The following is an 18,782-nucleotide window of genomic DNA, read 5'->3' on the forward strand; positions in this document are numbered from 1 at the left end:
TGATGATGATCTCTACAGGACTCTCAATCTGGAGGTTCTAGTTGAAGCAGCATTAGTTTTTGTTACTGTGTTTTGCCTAAAATATGCTGAGTTTATTAAAAATAAAATACATGAGAAAAATGCTGCGTGATGGGACCAAGTTGGTTTTATTAAAAGGGCAGCATACAAGCTCCTTTTTCTCTCTTAATATGTTAGCATTATCAGGATTGCTACATGAATCCTTCAGCTGGTATCTGCTTTGTGTTTAAGGTTCTCCCCTTCAAACATACGCTTTTGTTTCACCTCTCCTAATTTCCTTTTCATATATTCCTTTGACTTAGTTTTCTGGAATTTCCAGTAATCTTTCAATTCCCACCTCTCCGTGCCCACTGCTGTGTCACTCCTGAAATTTTCGTTTTGAGAAATCAAGTAGCCAGGCCTATCACTTCATTGCACGGGGGTGAATTGTTTTTCCCTCTTCTCTCTACCGGTGCATCAGATGCTGTCTTTTCCTCTAAGGGAGCTTTGTTCATGAAAATGGGAACAAACATAATATTTTTTGTCTTTTCTCTCTAGCTGGCCTGTGGACAGTCTTCACACTAGGTGGGGTGGGGAGTAAACCAACGCCGCAGCTCGAGCAGTGCTCCCCGCTAGCTAACCAGAGTCTACTGCTTCTGCTGGTCCTGGCTAATCTGACCAATGCTCCAGATACGCCGAATCCCTACAGGCAAGCTATTATGTCCTTCAAGAACACACAAGGTTTGTACCTGTTCTTACTTCTAAGCGTGAACTGATGAAGATGAAGTGTTAAGTTGCTGCGACTACTTCGACATTCTCTTTCCAAAATCTGTCTTCCCTCCAGCCAGCCTGTGAAAGAGCAGTAACAGTGTATTTTCTTCTGGGAATTTTGAGATAGAGTTCCTCAGCTGCTGGAACTTAATTGAAGGGGCAGGGGGAGAAGGATACTCTTTCTTTCAGACTTGAGACATTTTAGAAAGCTTCATAATTTCATAAAATATAAATAAAACTGACCTATAAGTAGGTCGGTTATCCAAGGGTCTGCAGGAGTCCCCTAAAACTTCATAGCACTTGGGGAAATGCTGTTTAGCTGGAGTCATGTTCCTTAGAGCTAAGTGAAGTGATTGAATTGCTAACTGGATTGATTTGCAACCTGTATTCTTGTATTGCAAATGTGAGGATAAACTGGTTAATGTCAACACTTCCATGAGACTTGTACATACGGAACATTTCAGAGTTGTTTCAGGGCTTGCCTGGTTTTTGAGAAGGCTGGTTCCAGTCCGTATATCAGGTAACTGCAGGTGCGATGCTGTACTGACTCACAGTGCCCTGCTGCAGAGGGTCTCGCTTGGGACGCGGTAATGCCCTAACACAGCTTGGACTATCTAGATAGCTCAGCTTGCAGGCAGCGGGCTTCTTTTCATATATACTTAGAGTCATAGAATCATAGAATCATTAAGGTTGGAAAAGACCTCTAAGATCATCGAGTCCAACCATCAACCCCACACCACCATGCGCACTAAACCATGTCCCTAAGCGCCTCATCTACACGTCTTTTAAATACCTCCAGGGATGGGGACTCAACCACTTCCCTGGGCAGCCTGTTCCAATGTTTAACCACTCATACTTTCTCCATACATTTAAATCTCTGCAAGTTTTAGCCACGGGGTTTTACCTTTCGTTGGCTTTATGCAGGTTGACAGCATGCACAGAGCTGCTCAGAGCAGCTCAGGTGCTGCATGATAACCTGTGAAGCCACATCAATACCTCCGAGTTATTCACTTTATTTGGGGGGAGTTTTTACATTCCTTTAACCATTAAGTTTTTAGCAGGTTGAGCTCTAAATTCGTTCACCTCTACCTAGGAAATTTTTGGGGGTTATGGGGCTGGAGGATTGTTCTCGTAAGAAGAATTCTTAGTCCAGACGTGCCCCTTTGATTTATTGGATACTGTTTACAGGCAACTGAGATCAAATTCTTGATACAGTTTTTGTTTTGTTCTGGTTTTTAAACTGTGAACATCTATGTATGTTTTAATTTGGTTGACTTTGTTTCATGTCATCAGTAACTAGTAATGTGTTTCATTGAAAACTGTTACACGTGTATCATTATAAAATTTTAAAAGAACTTATTCTATGTCAAAAGTAGCATGAAAAGCTGTATTTTTCTCTAGATGTGTACATTTCTAGAATGACTTGCTGTTTCCCATAAACTTGTTTCCACTAGCAATACTCATATAACTGAGCTTAAAATTTGATTCCTGTGAGCATTCTGAGGAGCTGGTAAGAGGAGAATGATATGAAAAAGAAAGGCTGGTTACTGCCATAATGATCTATGGTATGTGACTATAAGAAGAAAACTGGCTTTTTTGTCGAAGTAGTTTAGGTAATTTGATTGGGACAAAACTAATAAAATTCAGGATAGTTTTCTTTATGGTCTAGAATAGTTTAATTTTTCTGTTGGTCAGTTTAATGTTCTGTAGAATAATACAGGATATGCTGCTGTTGCTGATAAGTTTCTTTAATACTGTTTAGATATTTTTTTAACAGTTTTTTAATTATCCTTTAGTAAAACCGATTATGAAGTGCTATAACTGTAAGTGGCAGGGTTTAAACATCCACAGAAGTGAAGCTTGAAAGTCAGTGGACACTCCTCAGCTAAGGAACTGTGGCATCAGGTTGCTGCTTAATAGAGCGTGTTGAATTGATCCGATTTTGCTGTCTACATCCACATTTTCCCTAGTAAAGAGAAACACTTGCCTGAAGCATGTGTTCATGCGTCCATGAAGCATTATGGACCAATCGGTCCATAATCCCGATCACTGATTGAAGGGCGCGTGGGGGCAGAACGGTAGCTCAGAAAAGCCAGGCTTTGGTCTCTCCTCTGCCTGTCGGTACGTCGTGTTGGGGAGAGGCAGGGTTTCCATCGCCGATGGGCTGCGTCTCGCCCCTGTGTGTGCGGCAGTGCCTCCCGACTCCTGCAGAAAGCAGAAGCGTTTGCTCCGGTGCCTCCTGCTGAGTTCGGCTGAATGGCTGGAGCCATCGCCCCTCACCCGGGCCAAGAGAAGCAGCAGCTCCCCAGCACGCCATCTCCGCCGGGCCCCCAGAAACCCGGTGGGAGCCAGAGCTCCCATGGGGCTCCTGCAGGTCTCCCAAGCACTTTTTCATTCCAAAGAGGGTGGAGATGTTGTTCAAAATAAGTGACGACTACCACATTCTTCCATACTGAAAGCTATTTGGAAACTTTGCTAAGAATACGGGCTACAAAGAAAGGGGAAAGCGAGACGCCCACATCTCGGTGGGTGTAGGGAGTGTTTGGGTGATCAGTCCCTACCAGTATAGAGATTTCTCCAGAAGAGTGGAAGAGCTTGGTAGGAACCCATGGGAGTACTCATTTAAGAGCCAAATTTGTGTTGGCTCACGGTTGCTGCCCATGGGCACACGTGTGGTGATGCTGTGCTCACTGTTTTCCGTGGTGATGAAGTCTGTAATATCCGAGACATCTTTCGGGATTTGAGGAAAAAGGAAGATTTGGATGAAGTGCGATAGTTGCTGCCTAGCATGCTGGCTATCGTAATACTGCTTGCTTGTGAAATGACTTGTAAAAAAGCAGGGTTTGAAATTTGCGTTGGTTTTTTTCCTTTATCTTTCTGAGTCTTTTCTTCCTCCCCTTAAAAATCCCTTCTGTCCACAAATCACTGTGCAGGAGTAGTAGTATTGTCACACTGTTTTATACAGCAGAGCTTTCCTAAGTTTATTAAAAATAAACAGTAAACAATTCCGAAATCTGTAGTCTGTTATTGTGGGATCAAAGGAATTCTAGTTAAATTCTTCAACTTTGGACATCTTGTTTATAGTAATACGGAAAATTTTAAGTCTAGACCTTTAGTATACTTGAGTATCCAAACTGCTGTTGTTCCCAGAATATCCTCTTGCCATGAAATTGCTGTAATTTTTCCATATGCATAGCTTGTTTGTGTGCTCAGAAAAGATAGCCTTTGTATTCAGTTGCCAGGATGCTGAAATAAATCAGCTCAAAAAGGCAGACTCGTCCTACTCCATGTATCGTCTCAGAAGATGCATGCTTTGAATGGATGTTTTTGAACAGAGCTGGACAGGAAAATACTTTCTACAAATTCCTGTGAAGCTTTTTGAGAGTTGAGAAATGTGAGAAATGTACCTGCTCTGCACTGGAACGAAACCTTGCACTCTCAAAGGTTTTTTGTAAAGAAACCAAAGGCAAAATCTCTGACTTGGGGAGATCTGGAGGCTAAGGAAGGACGTGAATCTGGCTTTCTGACATGAGTATGAGCGCACTGACTGTCACCCTTGCTTTTTCCATTTCCACCTAGGAAATTCCTAGGTGTCGGAGATCTGTGCTGATGGACTTCTTGGTTGAAACTGGTAAAGCTTCTTGTGAAAGGTTCTGTGAACAGAAATCTGTTTTATTCTTACTTTCGGCTCTGGCACAGATTATATTGTGAACGTGAACAAACCGCTGTTACTTTGAGGGATGTTAGACGATATGACGTGGTGTTTTAAATCACTTTAATTAATCCACTAAACTCCCCACCGCACACGCATCTTTAAAGTCCCGACAACACCTATGTTTCGCTGAAAATGTACCGATAGTCTTGACCTATGCGCATCTGCCCTTCATGCCAAGAAATGGATAGGAGATACTCCACCTTGCTGCCAGTGAACTAAACCTGGAAGTTTGGGGTGCAGGGTTTGGAAACACACGAATCACCAGTACGTCGGTTCCAGAGGAGACACCCCAGCTGCCCTCCTTGCAGCAGCTCCTGGGATTGCCTTCCTTTCTAACAGTGGAAGCCATTTGGACGAACAGAATAGCTTTATGAAAAAAGATGAGTGTCTTGTGCAGATGCAGGGGTCTTACTGGAGCTCGTGGGGGAGGACCACCTCAGCTTTTTGGCACAACTGAAGCTTCGTGAGACCCTGTTAAGGTTTATGACCATTGGTGATAGGAGTCATGGATGACTTTTGTTTCCTCCTTACGGTGGTGTCCGTATAAAATATTTCACTGAGAGATTTTATAAAGTTAACAAATAGCTGGATGGTAAATGCATTTGTTAAAGATTGGTTTTTTTATTTCTTTATTTCAGATAGCACTGCTTTTTCGTCGTCACATCCACACGCTTTCCAGATTAATTTTAACAGTTTATACACAGCTTTGTGTGAGCAGCAGAAATCTGATCAAGCAACTCTTCTTTTATACATGCTTCTGCATCAAAACAGCAACGTACGGACGTATGTGTTGGCACGAACGGACATAGAAAATCTTGTAAGTATTGCTCTGCTTGCCTTATACTCATCATGAGGGGGTGGTCCTGGAAGCTGGGGTGTCACCAGCTGCCAGCGTCCCCTGTTCCACAGTGGGGGCAGCAGGTTCTGGCTCACATATTCACCAGTTCTGGCTCACTTATTCACTTTTATTTTGTCATCTCAGGAGTACGATGCTAAACATGTCACTGCAGTAAAAGATAGTACTGATAAAGCTACCAGGCTGTCTTTGATTCCCTCTTTCTCAATGCCACTGTCTGATCCAGGTCAAACCTGCTGACGTGGTGAAAAGAAACTGGTAGCAGCTATCATTCTATTCATTATTTTATTTTTCTTTTCTAGATACTCAGGCCAAAAAGTTACACAAGCTTACTGTGTGTGTACAGGGATAATAGTTAACAAAATGAGCTGTAACTTGACTAATATGCCAAATGTCTTACAGGGTTGACCTGAGGCTGAAACTCCTCAAGGAGCAGCTGACAGATTTTATAGAAATACAACTGCAGTGACTTTTTAGCTGCTTTAAATAGGATTGTGGTTAATAGCCAATAAAACAGACACCTGGTACAGTTTTTGTAGGCTATAAATTAGCTTATGCTCCCCACTACTTTTGGTAATGTCACAAACCACTTTAACAAATCTTACTTATTAAAAAGCATTCCTTTAATAAGATAATGGCTGTCTAGGGGAATTGGTAACGGAATAGAGAACCCTTTCCATTTTAATATTTGAAATCTTGCCAGATAATTAGATCCCTTGCCTGTTTGATGGCAGATATGGAAGGAGTTTGGTCTCGGTCCAAGTTCTAGCAGATGCTAAAATCAGAGTTGATAGACGCCACTGTTGGCAAACTCAGGTGAGATGGTTGATACCGAATTGATTCAAGACTGAACTCCTGTTTAGTCCGCTGCAGATTATCTAGGTGAGGGCTGAGTCATTTTGCATGAATTCTGTGAACAAATGGTCATATTTAATTTTCTGGGCTGTTAGTATGTGATATGACATGTTTCACAGCTGCTAACCGTATCAATTTACTTTATCTTCAGAGAAATAAAGGTTAGGTGCGTACATTGTTTTATAATTATGATGTCTGATATATTGTAAAACTTCCAGAAAAAGCATGAGGTGCGTGTGTCAAAACAACTCCGGATGCAGGTACTCAGATGCTCTGCAACGTGGGATACTTTCATATATTAGCACCTATCTTTCCTCCTCCTCAAAAAAAAAAAAAAAATTTCAGAAAGTCCCAGAAATAATCAGTAATGTTTAACACTTTGTGGGGAAAGCTGAGAAAATTGAGACAAGCATCACTGAATTGAGACAAGCATCACTGAAAAGTCAACAGCATGTTTGATTTGTTTTTTTAATACCAAAGTTTGAAACGGTCTGCTCTCATGTTACTCCTCCTGCATGCTGTTGCTTTTGGTGATCACTGCTGACACGTTACTGACATCTTTGTCCAATCCTCTTGTTTTTAGCGGGCTGGTAGGTAAGGATGAGAACTGAGAAGAGCAGTTTTAATTGCTTAGTAACGCAGGCTGAGCCAGACCAGAAAGGATTGGGGGTGGGAGGGTTACTGGACAAAGAAATCACGATCTCCTAATTACAACCCTGTGGTGAAAAAGGCTAATTCAGTCTTGGGCTTGTAAACGAGACGAAGGGGCAGGATTAACGGAGCTGGTTATTTCCTTCCCTATATGGCAACTGCAAGAGCAGTGCTAACACGCTGGGTACTATTCTGGTGGTGTACTACCATACTTCATAAAATATTTACAGGCTATTGAAACACGGAGAGAGTGTAGAGAAACTTTTTTTTTTTGTTTGCTTTAAAATTAACAACAAAACTGTGAGAGGCTTAGACAGCTAACGTAGCTCAGCTGGTGAGAAAAGAGCTTGAGAAGCATCAGGATGTGTATGTGCCTTCACAAGGGGAAAGCCTTGAACCGAACGGACTCTCTGCTTGCAGAGAGGTGTGATAAGAACTAAAGCCTGGAGGTTGAATCCCACAGCTTAGAGATACAGGAGCAAAACAGTTGAGGTAATTAATTCAGAGGCAAAACAGCGCTCTCTATGGATATCTTTGAATGAGGGTGGATGACTTTTTGGAGGAATATGGCATAAGTTAGTGGCCTCTTCACACAGGGGCAGCTGGGTGAAGTACGAGTCTGTGCTATATGAGAGATCAGGTCAGCAGTCAGCTGAGTGCTCATCTTAAACTTTGAGGGGTTTTGCAGGTTGTTCCTGTTTCACTGCGGTCAGTGCAACAGGTTTGCTGTGTTTTCCCCTATTTTAATACTTCCCGGTTTTGGTGCCCAGGAAGCATCGCTAGCAGATGTTCCGTGACGTTTCCTAGGGGTTTTTGAAATGTGTCTTTGTTCTTTTGTAACTTCAGTTTAATTTGTAAATTGATTCAGTGTGGTTTTGTTGTAATAGATAACGTCTCAGCTTGCTTCCTCATTTGTGTATGAATCTACCTCTGTCAGTTATATATAAACACCTTGATCTCCTGTTGTGCTTTATAATGCTTTATCATCAGTAAGGCAAGCATCTTTTTTGCTCTTATAATAACAGTCTGCTTGGTAGAATGAATAGGATGTTTGTGTGTCTTCCGTAACTTAGAGCATGTCACTTTGTATAATTTTATAAAATAATTGGGTTAAATTCTGATGCTGTTAGGGATGTTCACATCTGGAATTTGGCTATCTTATTGAAAGTACTTGCAGGGATTCTCCAGGAAGCGGTGGGACTGGTGCGATAGGGGTCAGTTAGCAAATTTTTTCATAAGCATAGTGTCATGGTCTGTGGATGGGAGAACGTTGAGCCACATTCTGTTTGTAAGAGCAGTTGACACCCATATTGCAGGTAAAAGTGCCAGTGAGATATCTGCTTGTAAGAAGTAAGCTATTTCTGTTGAATATGTTTGCTTTGGCTGCTGAGCTGTGCAGCGCTGCTGTATGCTGTACATTTTGTTGCTACTCAACATGTCTGGACCGAAATAATGTATGTGATGATGTATTTATATTAACTGATGGTACAGCAATATTTTTTCCTGTGGTATAAATTTGGCTTAGGCAGGTTACTCGTGTGGCTATGCGGTCTTGTATTTTGTTGTACACTAAAGACAAGCTATTTTAAAACTCTTTGCTGGGGAAACTGTTCCTGACCTTGGACTGAATATAGCACCTGCAATTTTCAGTGTCTGTTTTGACCTGTTCCTTGTTTTGGGGATTAAAAGTAACTTTTTAATGGTGGCTGTGTCTTGCCAGTTAAAAGCTGCTCCTGACGGAGGAGTGTTAGTAGTAGTCCGGTAATGATAGTTTAATGACTATGAATAAAAGGGCCATCAATACAAAAATAAATGGTTACTGTCTTCTCAGTACGTGGCTGGACAATGCCATTGCATAGAGAGAGAGAGAGAAAAGTTTTAATGTATGTGTGTAACATAAAAGTGTAGAAATGCATTTTAGTTACAATTCTAGATAAATTTTAATATAATTGAAATTTTAATTTAATCTTATATCCCAACTCTTTTTCATTTAAATGGTGGCTTGTCAAGTAGTTTTTGTTCTGAGAACAGTAATACTTGTCCTAAAGGTGTGTGTACCTCGGCAATCGGTATACGAAGGAAAAAGTGTTTGGAGGAGGAAGGGTTAGAGAAACTGTATGAATTGATCCGGTTTTCATCTGGAAACGGCAGGTAGAGAGAGTTAAGTTGCCATTTGCCTCCTTGAGTTTGGTCTGGTGTGTAGATGGAGAGAATTCTGAAAGAGGAGTGGAGAGGAAGACGTGGCCAGGGGAGTGGAGGTGAGAAGGGGTTTCGAAAGCTTTCAAGGTGTGTTTGGGGCAGGAAGACTGAATGCAGTGATCTGGAGAGCCAAATCACTCTACAGAGTGAGAGTCATTTCAGTAGCTAGTAGGAAATTTTAGTAATGAGTACTTTCACGTATCGGCTCATATGGAAAAGTTTATAATGTCTCAATGTCAGAATCAAGGTACCCTTTTTTAATGTGGTTTGTAGCAACACGGTTTTAGGACTTGGAGCACTTAAGGAACACGAATGCACTTTTTCAGCGACAGATTGACCTAATACTGATGTGCGTGGACAGAGGAGATATGTTGGGCCGTTCTGAGAGATTATGTTTTGCCAGAGTGCTTTGTATGGTATTATTTAGCCCTAACCAGTCTGGATCACAGTTATACTGAAGGAGTGCAAGGCATGTACTTTATAAGGCAGTATATTCAATTTGGAGTAGCTGTAAAAATTAACAGGCACGGCTATTTGGGAGCTGTCTTAAAAACTAAGAAGTTGTTCCACTGGTTACCTTCAGAAAGGCTTTTGTTGCTCTCCCTGCAAAGTCAAGTTGTAAATGCGATTCTTCGGTAGTTTTATATTGCTTCCTGCTGTATGCAGCTTATCATAATGCTTGGACTTGGAAATGACTTTGAGCTTATGCAGTGCAAAGCTACGTGCAATATAAATGTTGGAGGTGGAAATAATTTGAACAGTGAACTAATGCGGTGATGTTTGTCTCCCTTTTCCCCCATCCAAGGAAAAGGACTAATGTTGTTTTGCTATATGCTAAGTAGATATTCTAGGGAAAACCTGGTCTTTACTCTCAAGACCCATCTTCGCAAAACACAAAGACATGGACTCCAGTTTCAGCTGGAGAGGGAGGTTTGTGAAGGATCCTTTGAAATGGTAAAGGAAGGATGTTTGCAATGAGCAAATACTTTTTTCCCTCTGCTTTTGTTGTGGTATTGTCTTGACCCTGGCCAAAGCATCTGTCAAAAGGTTTTGTGGCCTGCAGCATTTAGATCAATCTCATTGGTTTTAATAGAAACTGTTGTGTGTTTTAATATGTTCCAACTGTTTTGGGACGGGTTGATTGTAAGAGAACATTCTGGTAACTTCAGAGGCTTGTGAAGCACTCGGTGTCCTGGCTGCTCACCAGAATAGGTTTCACATGATTCATGCTGCTGCACTCGGCCTGTTTTGAAAAACAGCGAGTCTTTAGGTGTCTGGAAGCTTCTTGGAATGAATTCTGCATCTCATCCGCTATCTTGGAATTGAGAGTTGTCTCCAGTTCCTTTTTCCAGGGTATTTTGCGATTTAGGCCTATTTCTGCAGCCCGGGGAAGCTACGTTGTACTGAGCCAGTGGAAAGCTGCTTTTCAGTTGGTAGTGAGACAACGTTTGCATCTGGATTAACTTTAGACTAGCATTCAGGTATGCTTGCTGTTGCAATGAAATCTCATTTTCATTATTATTGCAAGACTTTGGCTTAAGCTGTTCATCCTGGTGGAAATGTTGCAAGACCTTGGGCTGAACTCTCATCATAATGTCAGTTCTCTTTGGCTGCCTATTATATAGAATTGGAAAAACAGGCCTTGTCTACTCTTAACCCAACCCAAACTGGTTCTTTTCTGGGATCATCTCCACACACCAAAAAGGGATTTGAGTTTCAGGTCTCAAAATGCTTCTGTGCACCTCAGCTCTGCTGTGCTTGGCTATATTTGATGAGGAAAGTCCTTTCAGACCAGGCTTGTGGTAGCACAAATGGCTAGAAACAATTGTTTTCTTGCTTGAACTGGTGAAAATCTTGTTTAACAATTTTATTTTCCCATAGTCTAGAGGGGAACTAAAGCTTTCAGAGCCTATGGTAACTGGTATGGCTGGAAATCTCATTTATTAGGAATTGAAATTCCACGTCTGACCACAAGAAAGAATTTGTTTAGACTCTTGTGGAGACAGAATGAAACAGATGGAAGGTGTTTGAACACTGTACGTCACTATTTAGGGGTGGTTATTTCAAGAGGGAGGAATTGCTATGATACTGTTAAGGGCAGGGTGATACACGGGAGGTTTAGAGTCTCCTGTTTATTGTCTGAGGTATTTGAAGACTAAACTAATACAGACATTTTTCCTTCCCTAAAGGTTCTGCCAATTCTTGAAATTCTGTATCACGTTGAAGAAAGGAATTCACACCACGTTTACATGGCTCTTATCATTTTGCTGATCCTTACAGAGGATGATGGCTTCAACCGATCCATTCATGAAGTGGTGAGTTGTTGTCTCGGTAAATAATTCTTCAGCTCTAAAAATCGTTTAAATATTTATTTTTATAAAGCTACTTCCGTATATCTGTTTCCTCAGCAGAGGCTGTATGTGTTCATCCAAATTTGATAGCATATACATATCTCTTTCCTAAGGACTAGTAACCCGAAGTTAGAAGAGTCATTTCAAAACTTTACCGAGTGAAGTGAACCAACGCGCTCCCTCTTGTAGAGGAGGTGCTGCATATACCTCTTTTTCTGTCTTTTTGGTGTTTCCTGTTACAAATTAACGTAGTAATAGCCAGGCAGGCTGCCTCAACGATGCTGAGTGTTTGCCATGGAAGTGGAGGGGCTAGAACAGAGAGAAAAACAGAAAACCTGTTTTGTTTCTCTTGAAAAACTTTGCTTAACCAGTTTGATGCAGCTGAGAGGAGCTTTTAGTTAGAGTTTTATTTTCCAGACTGAATGTTACTTCCTTACTTGGCATTTCTTTTTCTGTCTTTCTGCTAGATTAATATCTGTTTTATGTTGTCCATATAATATGATCCAAATTTTGACTAGCTTTGATGGGCCTTGACCACCTGTGCTGGAGAATACCTTGGACAATTATGTTCTAGTTTACTAGCTCCTAAAGCTACGATAATGCAGAAGATGTCTGCGCTGATTTTATTTAATTTTTTGACTGGGACGTGGAAACTCTCTTTTGGGGTTATGTGAAATTAATGAAATACAAAAAGCTGGAAGCAAGTGTCAAGGTATCTAAGCAGAACTCTTCTCCCAGGTAATTTCCAGCCTGTTTTGGAGGGAACTGGCATTTTTTCCTTGGTGCCAAGCGGTAGAGATTTACAGTGTTTACTCTCTGAAATTTCAGATTATTTCCTATAGCTCTGTATGTAGAAAGCAAGAAGAGATGATGTTTATATGCAGTTTCCTGGGAGTACCTTTTAGGAAGCAGCTTTTGGGAGGAGCCCCTATAGTAACCGTGCAGATGACTGAAACAACATTTTCCTGAAGCTTTGTTCTGCCTCACCTTCGTGTGCCTTGAACCTATACACACGCACCGTACATGTACCTATGTGATGTGTATTTTTGGGTTCCATATCATGAAGTCATTTAGCTTCTCTCATAAATTGAGCTTGCTGGCAGTAAGAGTACAGCAGACAAGATTTCACTCCTGCCTCAGTCTCTTCCCCTGTCATTCTTCATTCATTTTAAAGGCTTTACACATGGTCTTTCAATAAATTCCTTACTGGATAAGTGGAAGTGGAAGATTTCCCTAAAATTGGTAATAAGGATCCAGCTGTGGAATGAAAACATAAATCAAGTTTTCTTGTCCGGTTTATTCTTGCCTTTGCAGCTAACCCTGCCAATATAGTTGTAGTGTTTTCTGTGCAATGTGGATGTTAGTTTACTACTTCCATTTTAATAAAAACAAAACCAAGCCCCACCTTGTTCCTTTTACCCTGCACTGATTTTTTCAGTCCTGCCTTTGCTTCTTCCATCTTCTTCTCAATTTAATCTTTGGTTTTCCTTCAGATTTTCACTAACTGCTTCTTTCTTTTACTCTGTGGTTGTGTTTGCCCACTCCATAGTGTCTGGTGAGAGGCGTCCGTTCATTACTAGCGTTAATGTGGCCAGAGCTTTGCTAGTTTTGCTTCTTAACTAGGTAGTGAGAGGTGGCTGTGAACTGCCTGAGCCTGCAGGCCTGTCTATGTGAACTTCTCCTGTCAGCCCTACTGCAGAAAAACCTGTGAAAATGGAAACTTCTACCATCAAAAGCCGATGGAGTGCTATGACACTGCAGAGGATAGATGTGGAATAACCTTAACTCTTCCTCCTGTGCTCCTCTCTTCCTTGCTATTCTTTCCCTTACCCTTTTCTCCATTCTTTGATGGATGGGGGCATGTTTCATGCCGAAGGAGAGCGCAAACTTGGAGGCTAAGCAGAATGCTTTTCCACCCTTGCAGTGCTTTCCTTATTGAATTTGAAGGCTTTTTCTTGCGCCCTGCTCTTCATCTTGGTGTTGTGTGGATGGATTGGATGCAGTGAAGGAGAAAGAGGAGGTCTCCCCTTGTTCAAAACTTCAGCTGTGCACTCCGAAAGTCACCTAAATAAACTATGATATGGACAAGAGGGTTGATGACTGTGATACTGACTCTTAAGTATTCCTGATAGAAAGGATTCCTTAACTATAGAAAAAACACGTTCTGTTATACTTTAAAAAAAATAAAGTTACCTTCTAGATCTACGTTATCTATGGTATTCCTGAACTTTACAGAGGGATGTGGTTATCAAAATACAAATGTGAGCATTGCATCTTGTCTTGTGAACTGTTGGGGAATGGATATATGGGTAGTGGGTTCCTACAGATCCCGTGATGGGAAGTAAGTGTAGTTAGTGCCCCACTTTGTGGAAAAAGGATTCAAAACCGTACTGATAAATCACTTCCCCTCACCCATCTTTTTGGATTATTTAAATGGATGTTTCCAGGTATGAATGATCAAGTTACTATTCAAAAACTACAGTATAAAGTAAGACGTTAGTCTCATGCTTTCTTAAATATTAACTCCACATCTCCTAAAGGCTGAGAGGGTATCATAGGGCAGCAAAATGAATGGAGTCAGGAAAGCTGTATAGGTGTTTCTGTAAAACGTGAACATCTAGCCTCAGTTACACAACTGGAATGAAACTCTTATTCACTGCAAATGTTTATCAAATTTTAGCAATTACAGCAGGATTATTTTTTTCCCCCCATCACTTGGGCGAAGTATGAAGAAAAAAAGGATTTGATGTATTTTAGGTCAACCTGTTTTTCTCTCTGCTGCTGTGTAGTGTGTGTACTGTTCTTATAAGAGGCATGACTGTACAGTCCATTTATGGGCTATTTTCCTTTGTGGTATTTAACCCACATTTATTTATTGATTTTTAAGATTAATTTTAGTAAGCACAGTTTTATAAATCTTGTGATTATACTGACTGGTAAAAAGCTCAGGAAACCACAGAAACTCTTTTTGACTGCTGAAGCATTTTTTGTTTAAAATGAATGCGGTCTTAACTGCCTGGAAAATATGATCAAAACCATAGGTCCTGTTCCTGCAATTGGCTTAATGCAGTTAGGTCCCTGTAACCACGTAGAGCTCAATTCCTTTCACTAATAATAACAGCAACAACAACAAGGTAAACGAGTAAATGCAAGAATTCCCTAAAGGGGACAAGTATTTGTGACTTTTCTTCTCTGATTTATGAAACTCTAAATAAAATGACATCGGATGTCAAAATAACATCATATAGTACTTTATGTAGCAGTAACCTACAGTGCTACTATAGTACTTCATGCTGTAGTAAATAGTGATAGACTGTAAATCACAATTTAACTGTGTTTACTTTTATTGCGTTAAGAAATAGCCCACAAGCAAAGTTATAGAAAACCGAGACTGAGAATCTCAGTGCTGGGTATATATAGAACTGAGTTCCTGTTCTTTGCATCTGCAGTTCTTGCACCCTGAGTTGTAGGCGTCCAGGAGCCTGGTGTTAAAAAGTCTCGTTAATCAAAACTTCTTAATTTTTTTTTTTATTATTATTCTTGCAAGACCACCCCAGGTCTGAGCTTTTTGTTTTTCTTTTTTCCCTTTTTAATATTATCTGCAAACCAATGAGATTGTTCAAATTGCGGCACTGATTTTGGGTAGATGGTTTTGAAATTTAAGGTACTTTCATGTTACGTGCCTCTGAAATCCAAAACCGTGTGAGGGATGGTGATGGTTGCTGTTGTTTTTTAAATAGGCATTTCATTGCCTACCTGCTGTGGTTGCTTTCTTCAGTATGGGGGGGGAGAGAGTAGAGGTGACAGGGACTGGTATGTAAGTTTTTAACTTTGAATTTGGGGTGGGGGGTGTTTGGTGGTTTGTTTTTTTGAGAGTAGTGGACTATTCCAAGGCATAGTTGTCTCAGTGAATGTCATTTTCCAGGGTTGGTGTTTAAAGTTTCAGTGAGAACCATTGGCCATTTCTGGAGCGAGACCAGGGCATGAACATGTCTTGTGCATGGTTACAGCTGTCAACGTGTTCTTTAACAAGCTCTGGTAAGGTCATGTTTTGCATTAGGAATTTGAAATTTGGCAGGTAGTCTTTGTGCTAGGGTTCTGCTGCTGATAATCTGACTAAATTTGACCAAATTATAAATGTCTGGGGGAAGGGGAGCAGTCTGTTTCCATCTGCACAGCAGATACGTAGCCGGAGGTGGCCTGATGTCCATGGTGATTGAATATTCTCATTTTGCTGCTCCCAGAGCCGGGCTGTTTGCATCCTCCCCTGGCCAGGGAGCATTTATCAGTTGAGATCTGTAGGGACAAGCTGAAGCTTGTGTAAGTGCTGCTCCCAGCTCCTGTGGGATGGGACTGTGCACCCAGCGATGCTTCTGGTGCTGCTTGGCAATGCTTGAAGCCACATGGAATCATAGAATCATTTAGGTTGGAAAAGACCTCTAAGATCATCGAGTCCAACCGTAAACCTAACACTGCCAAGTCCACCTCTAAACCATGTCCCTGAGCGCCACATCTACACATCTAAAGAAAGAGTATAGAAGCAGGAGCCTGACGTGACAACGATTAGGAGAAATTGGAAGGGGGCTGTGGCTGGCTGCACAAGGAACATGGGATGGGTACAGCGGGGGAGAGAGACATGAATTAAACAAGAAACAGGTAAGATTTGGGATTGCTGAGCAAAGAAACGAGAAAAGAGGCAGGGTAGGAGCAGAGGGACAAAATGCTGGAGAAGGTGAAGTCAGACTTCTTTTCCATGAGAGGCTGGAACGGGCAAGGTGTGGGTGGGGGAATTGGAAGCTGGGAAGAGAAAGATCTGAGAAGGAATGGGATCTGGGAGGACAAGGAGCTGGGTATGGGCTACAGGGCGGGAAAACAGGAAGGGTGAAGGCTTGTGCGTAGCACAGGGAGCTATAGGTGGATGAGAAAGATGTGATTGGAGACGTTGGAGGGCTCAAGGTCGTACTTGAGGTTATCTAACTTGTTCCAGTCCCGTTCCTCTTGTCCCGTGGGAACGCCCTTTGTGAGAGAGCACCTGACGGGACCTGAGACTCCTGAGTTCCATCATAGTGTGAATCAAGGAACTTCCACTTTGGTTGGTAAAGTGGAGGGATGTGCCCCACAAAATAACGCCAGAGGGAGTGGGAAGAAACATGGGCCTCGTTTTATTTGTGGGAGGAGGTTGCTTTGCTATTTCGCTCGTAAATGAGGGACTATAAGAAATAGCTATTAGAGATTTAATCAGTAAGTTGATCTTTTGTCGGGGTAAGTGTATTTTATCTCAGAGGGGAAAAAAACCAACCACTGGGTATCTCTTTAGAGCAAATTGAGTAAAATTCTTTCTTTTCAATAAGCGTCTAGAAATATGTCCCATTATGTCCCATTGCTTTGGATTTCCATTGTGTGTGAGGTCAAAACAAACAGTATTTTATACTACCCATTTTCATAGATACATTTTGTTTTTAAAAGTACGTTAAATTTTCAGTACTCTAAGCATTCAGAAGTCAGGAAATGAAACGTGCAACCACAACTTATCCCTGTTATATTTATATATTATAGAATGTAACCATTACTTTGTGATCATATACGGTTCTTCAAATAGCAGTATATTTTTCTTCTGGAAGGTTCAAGCGCTCAGCTTGAGATATTTTTTGTTGTCAGAGTGGTTCATTTGTTTATTTATATAAAATCTTCTCTTGAAAACAGGTATGTTCACGTGGTCGTAAATAAGCTGTTTTGAAGAAATCGCAAACAATTAATTGCAACCAGTGACTGTCTACGCTTATTTTAGCACTTTGCAGTTGCGAAGTAACCCACTGACTTGCTGTATCTGATCATAGGTTTATGCTTATCAGCCTCGGGATGATCAAGTTCTCCTCTAGCAGAGTATCTTCTTGTACTGAAGTTCCTATGTGTAATCCATTAATTACACAACTAACAGCTTTTTTTAACTTTTCAGTTGCCTGTTTTGTGTAAGTATATGTGGATTTTTCTTTGTCTTTCAGGCTGTTCCTGTTATTCGTCTATGTTGTCCGTCCTGACTAGTTGTCCTTGTTTACTGAAACTCCTTGGATGACTTGCTTTCATCTATACCGTCATCACTTTGTCTTAAAATAGTATTATTGACTTGTTATAACCAGAAATTATACCTGTTTCCGCATCCACTCATAGCCTGCTGTAGGTGGAAACCTTTCTTGTAGTGATTTCATGTTTCCTATTTGTTCCTCAGCCTTGACCATTCTTCCCTTAAATACCTCTCAAGTCTTTCCTTCTTCCCCATATTCTGATTTTTCTATCCTTTGAGCAAAAGGGGTTTACCAGAAATTGTCACACTTGAGCCTGTTGCTGGGGCTGTTTGTCACCTTAGCCAGCACTGCACTACAATTAAACAGTGGTTTTCCCATCTATAGGTTATAGTCATTGGCTTCGCTTCAGCTGCCTTGTGGGAAATAGGGAGGTGCTGACAAAAAGTCAGGTACTAGGTAGCATGTGGTAACGGAGATGCTTTTTTTTTTTTTTTTTTTAATTTTAATGATCTGAACTTTTATTTTGTCTCTTCATACATGGTACAGAAATGACTTCTGTATCTCAAACTGCATCAGCTTACCTACTAACATTAATTTCCTGAGCCTACCAAATGTCTTCAGTGGCTATATCTTTTTTGTTTGTTTGTTTTAGTGTATCTAGTCTGTAATGATATTTGGGATGTACCTCTTGTTGCATAGGCCTTTGTATGCATGATTTTCAAAGCATAAATGGGTAAGAATCCTTTTAGGAGGTTCCTCCTTTTTAGGAGGTTCATCAAAAAAACACCAAGATCTTTCAGCATAGGCAAATGCAATCTTCTCTGAAATACTTCATGAAAGAGGCTTTCGGGTATGCTAGGGATAAAGTGAGGGAGGAGAGAGTTTGATGAATCCTAATTAAGATGCTATTTCAAATGTCTCTTGTACTGTGAAAGAGCATCAAGAGACACAGAGTTAAGGTGAGAATGAAGGTGGGAGGTAAATGAAAGAAACATGCGTGCACGTGGAATTTGCAGAGCCTGGAAGGTTAAAAAAATGTTTAAAAAAGAAAAGAAAAAAAAAAGGCATTTTAAAGATAGTACTTGTAAAGTATTACTCTTGTCTAGAATAAGCTCCATAGGATTTTATTTTTTTTCACTTGGGTTTTGCTTTGGAATCTATTGACTAAGAGTTTTGATAAAATGTATGTGTAATTATGTCTTGACTATTAAGCATTACTTACGGTAGGATCCTACACAATGCTACGGGAAATATAATATCCCCCAGCGCCTTGTGTTAAATAATACCCAGATTTTTGCCAGCAATACTCCTATCACAAATGCTGGGAAAAGCCGCAGTACCCGTTGCGGAGCTCGGCTTGGGGT

At 40.9% G+C, this 18,782-nt stretch overlaps 1 protein-coding gene across 5 annotated transcripts in view; it reads left to right on the forward strand.

Annotated features, from left to right (window-relative positions):
* Positions 1 to 18,782, forward strand: part of LOC143173220 (dymeclin) — a 224,758-nt gene that overhangs the window by 86,602 nt on the left and 119,374 nt on the right. For all 5 annotated transcript variants that reach the window (XM_076363416.1, XM_076363415.1, XM_076363414.1 and 2 more), the window contains exons 9-11: positions 556 to 738; positions 5,122 to 5,300; positions 11,234 to 11,359. In XM_076363416.1, coding sequence (XP_076219531.1) covers positions 556 to 738; positions 5,122 to 5,300; positions 11,234 to 11,359 — 488 coding nt within the window. The remainder of the gene's footprint in view (positions 1 to 555; positions 739 to 5,121; positions 5,301 to 11,233; positions 11,360 to 18,782) is intronic.

This window comes from Aptenodytes patagonicus, chromosome Z (genome assembly GCF_965638725.1).
Source record: "Aptenodytes patagonicus chromosome Z, bAptPat1.pri.cur, whole genome shotgun sequence".
Lineage (NCBI taxonomy): Eukaryota > Metazoa > Chordata > Aves > Sphenisciformes > Spheniscidae > Aptenodytes > Aptenodytes patagonicus.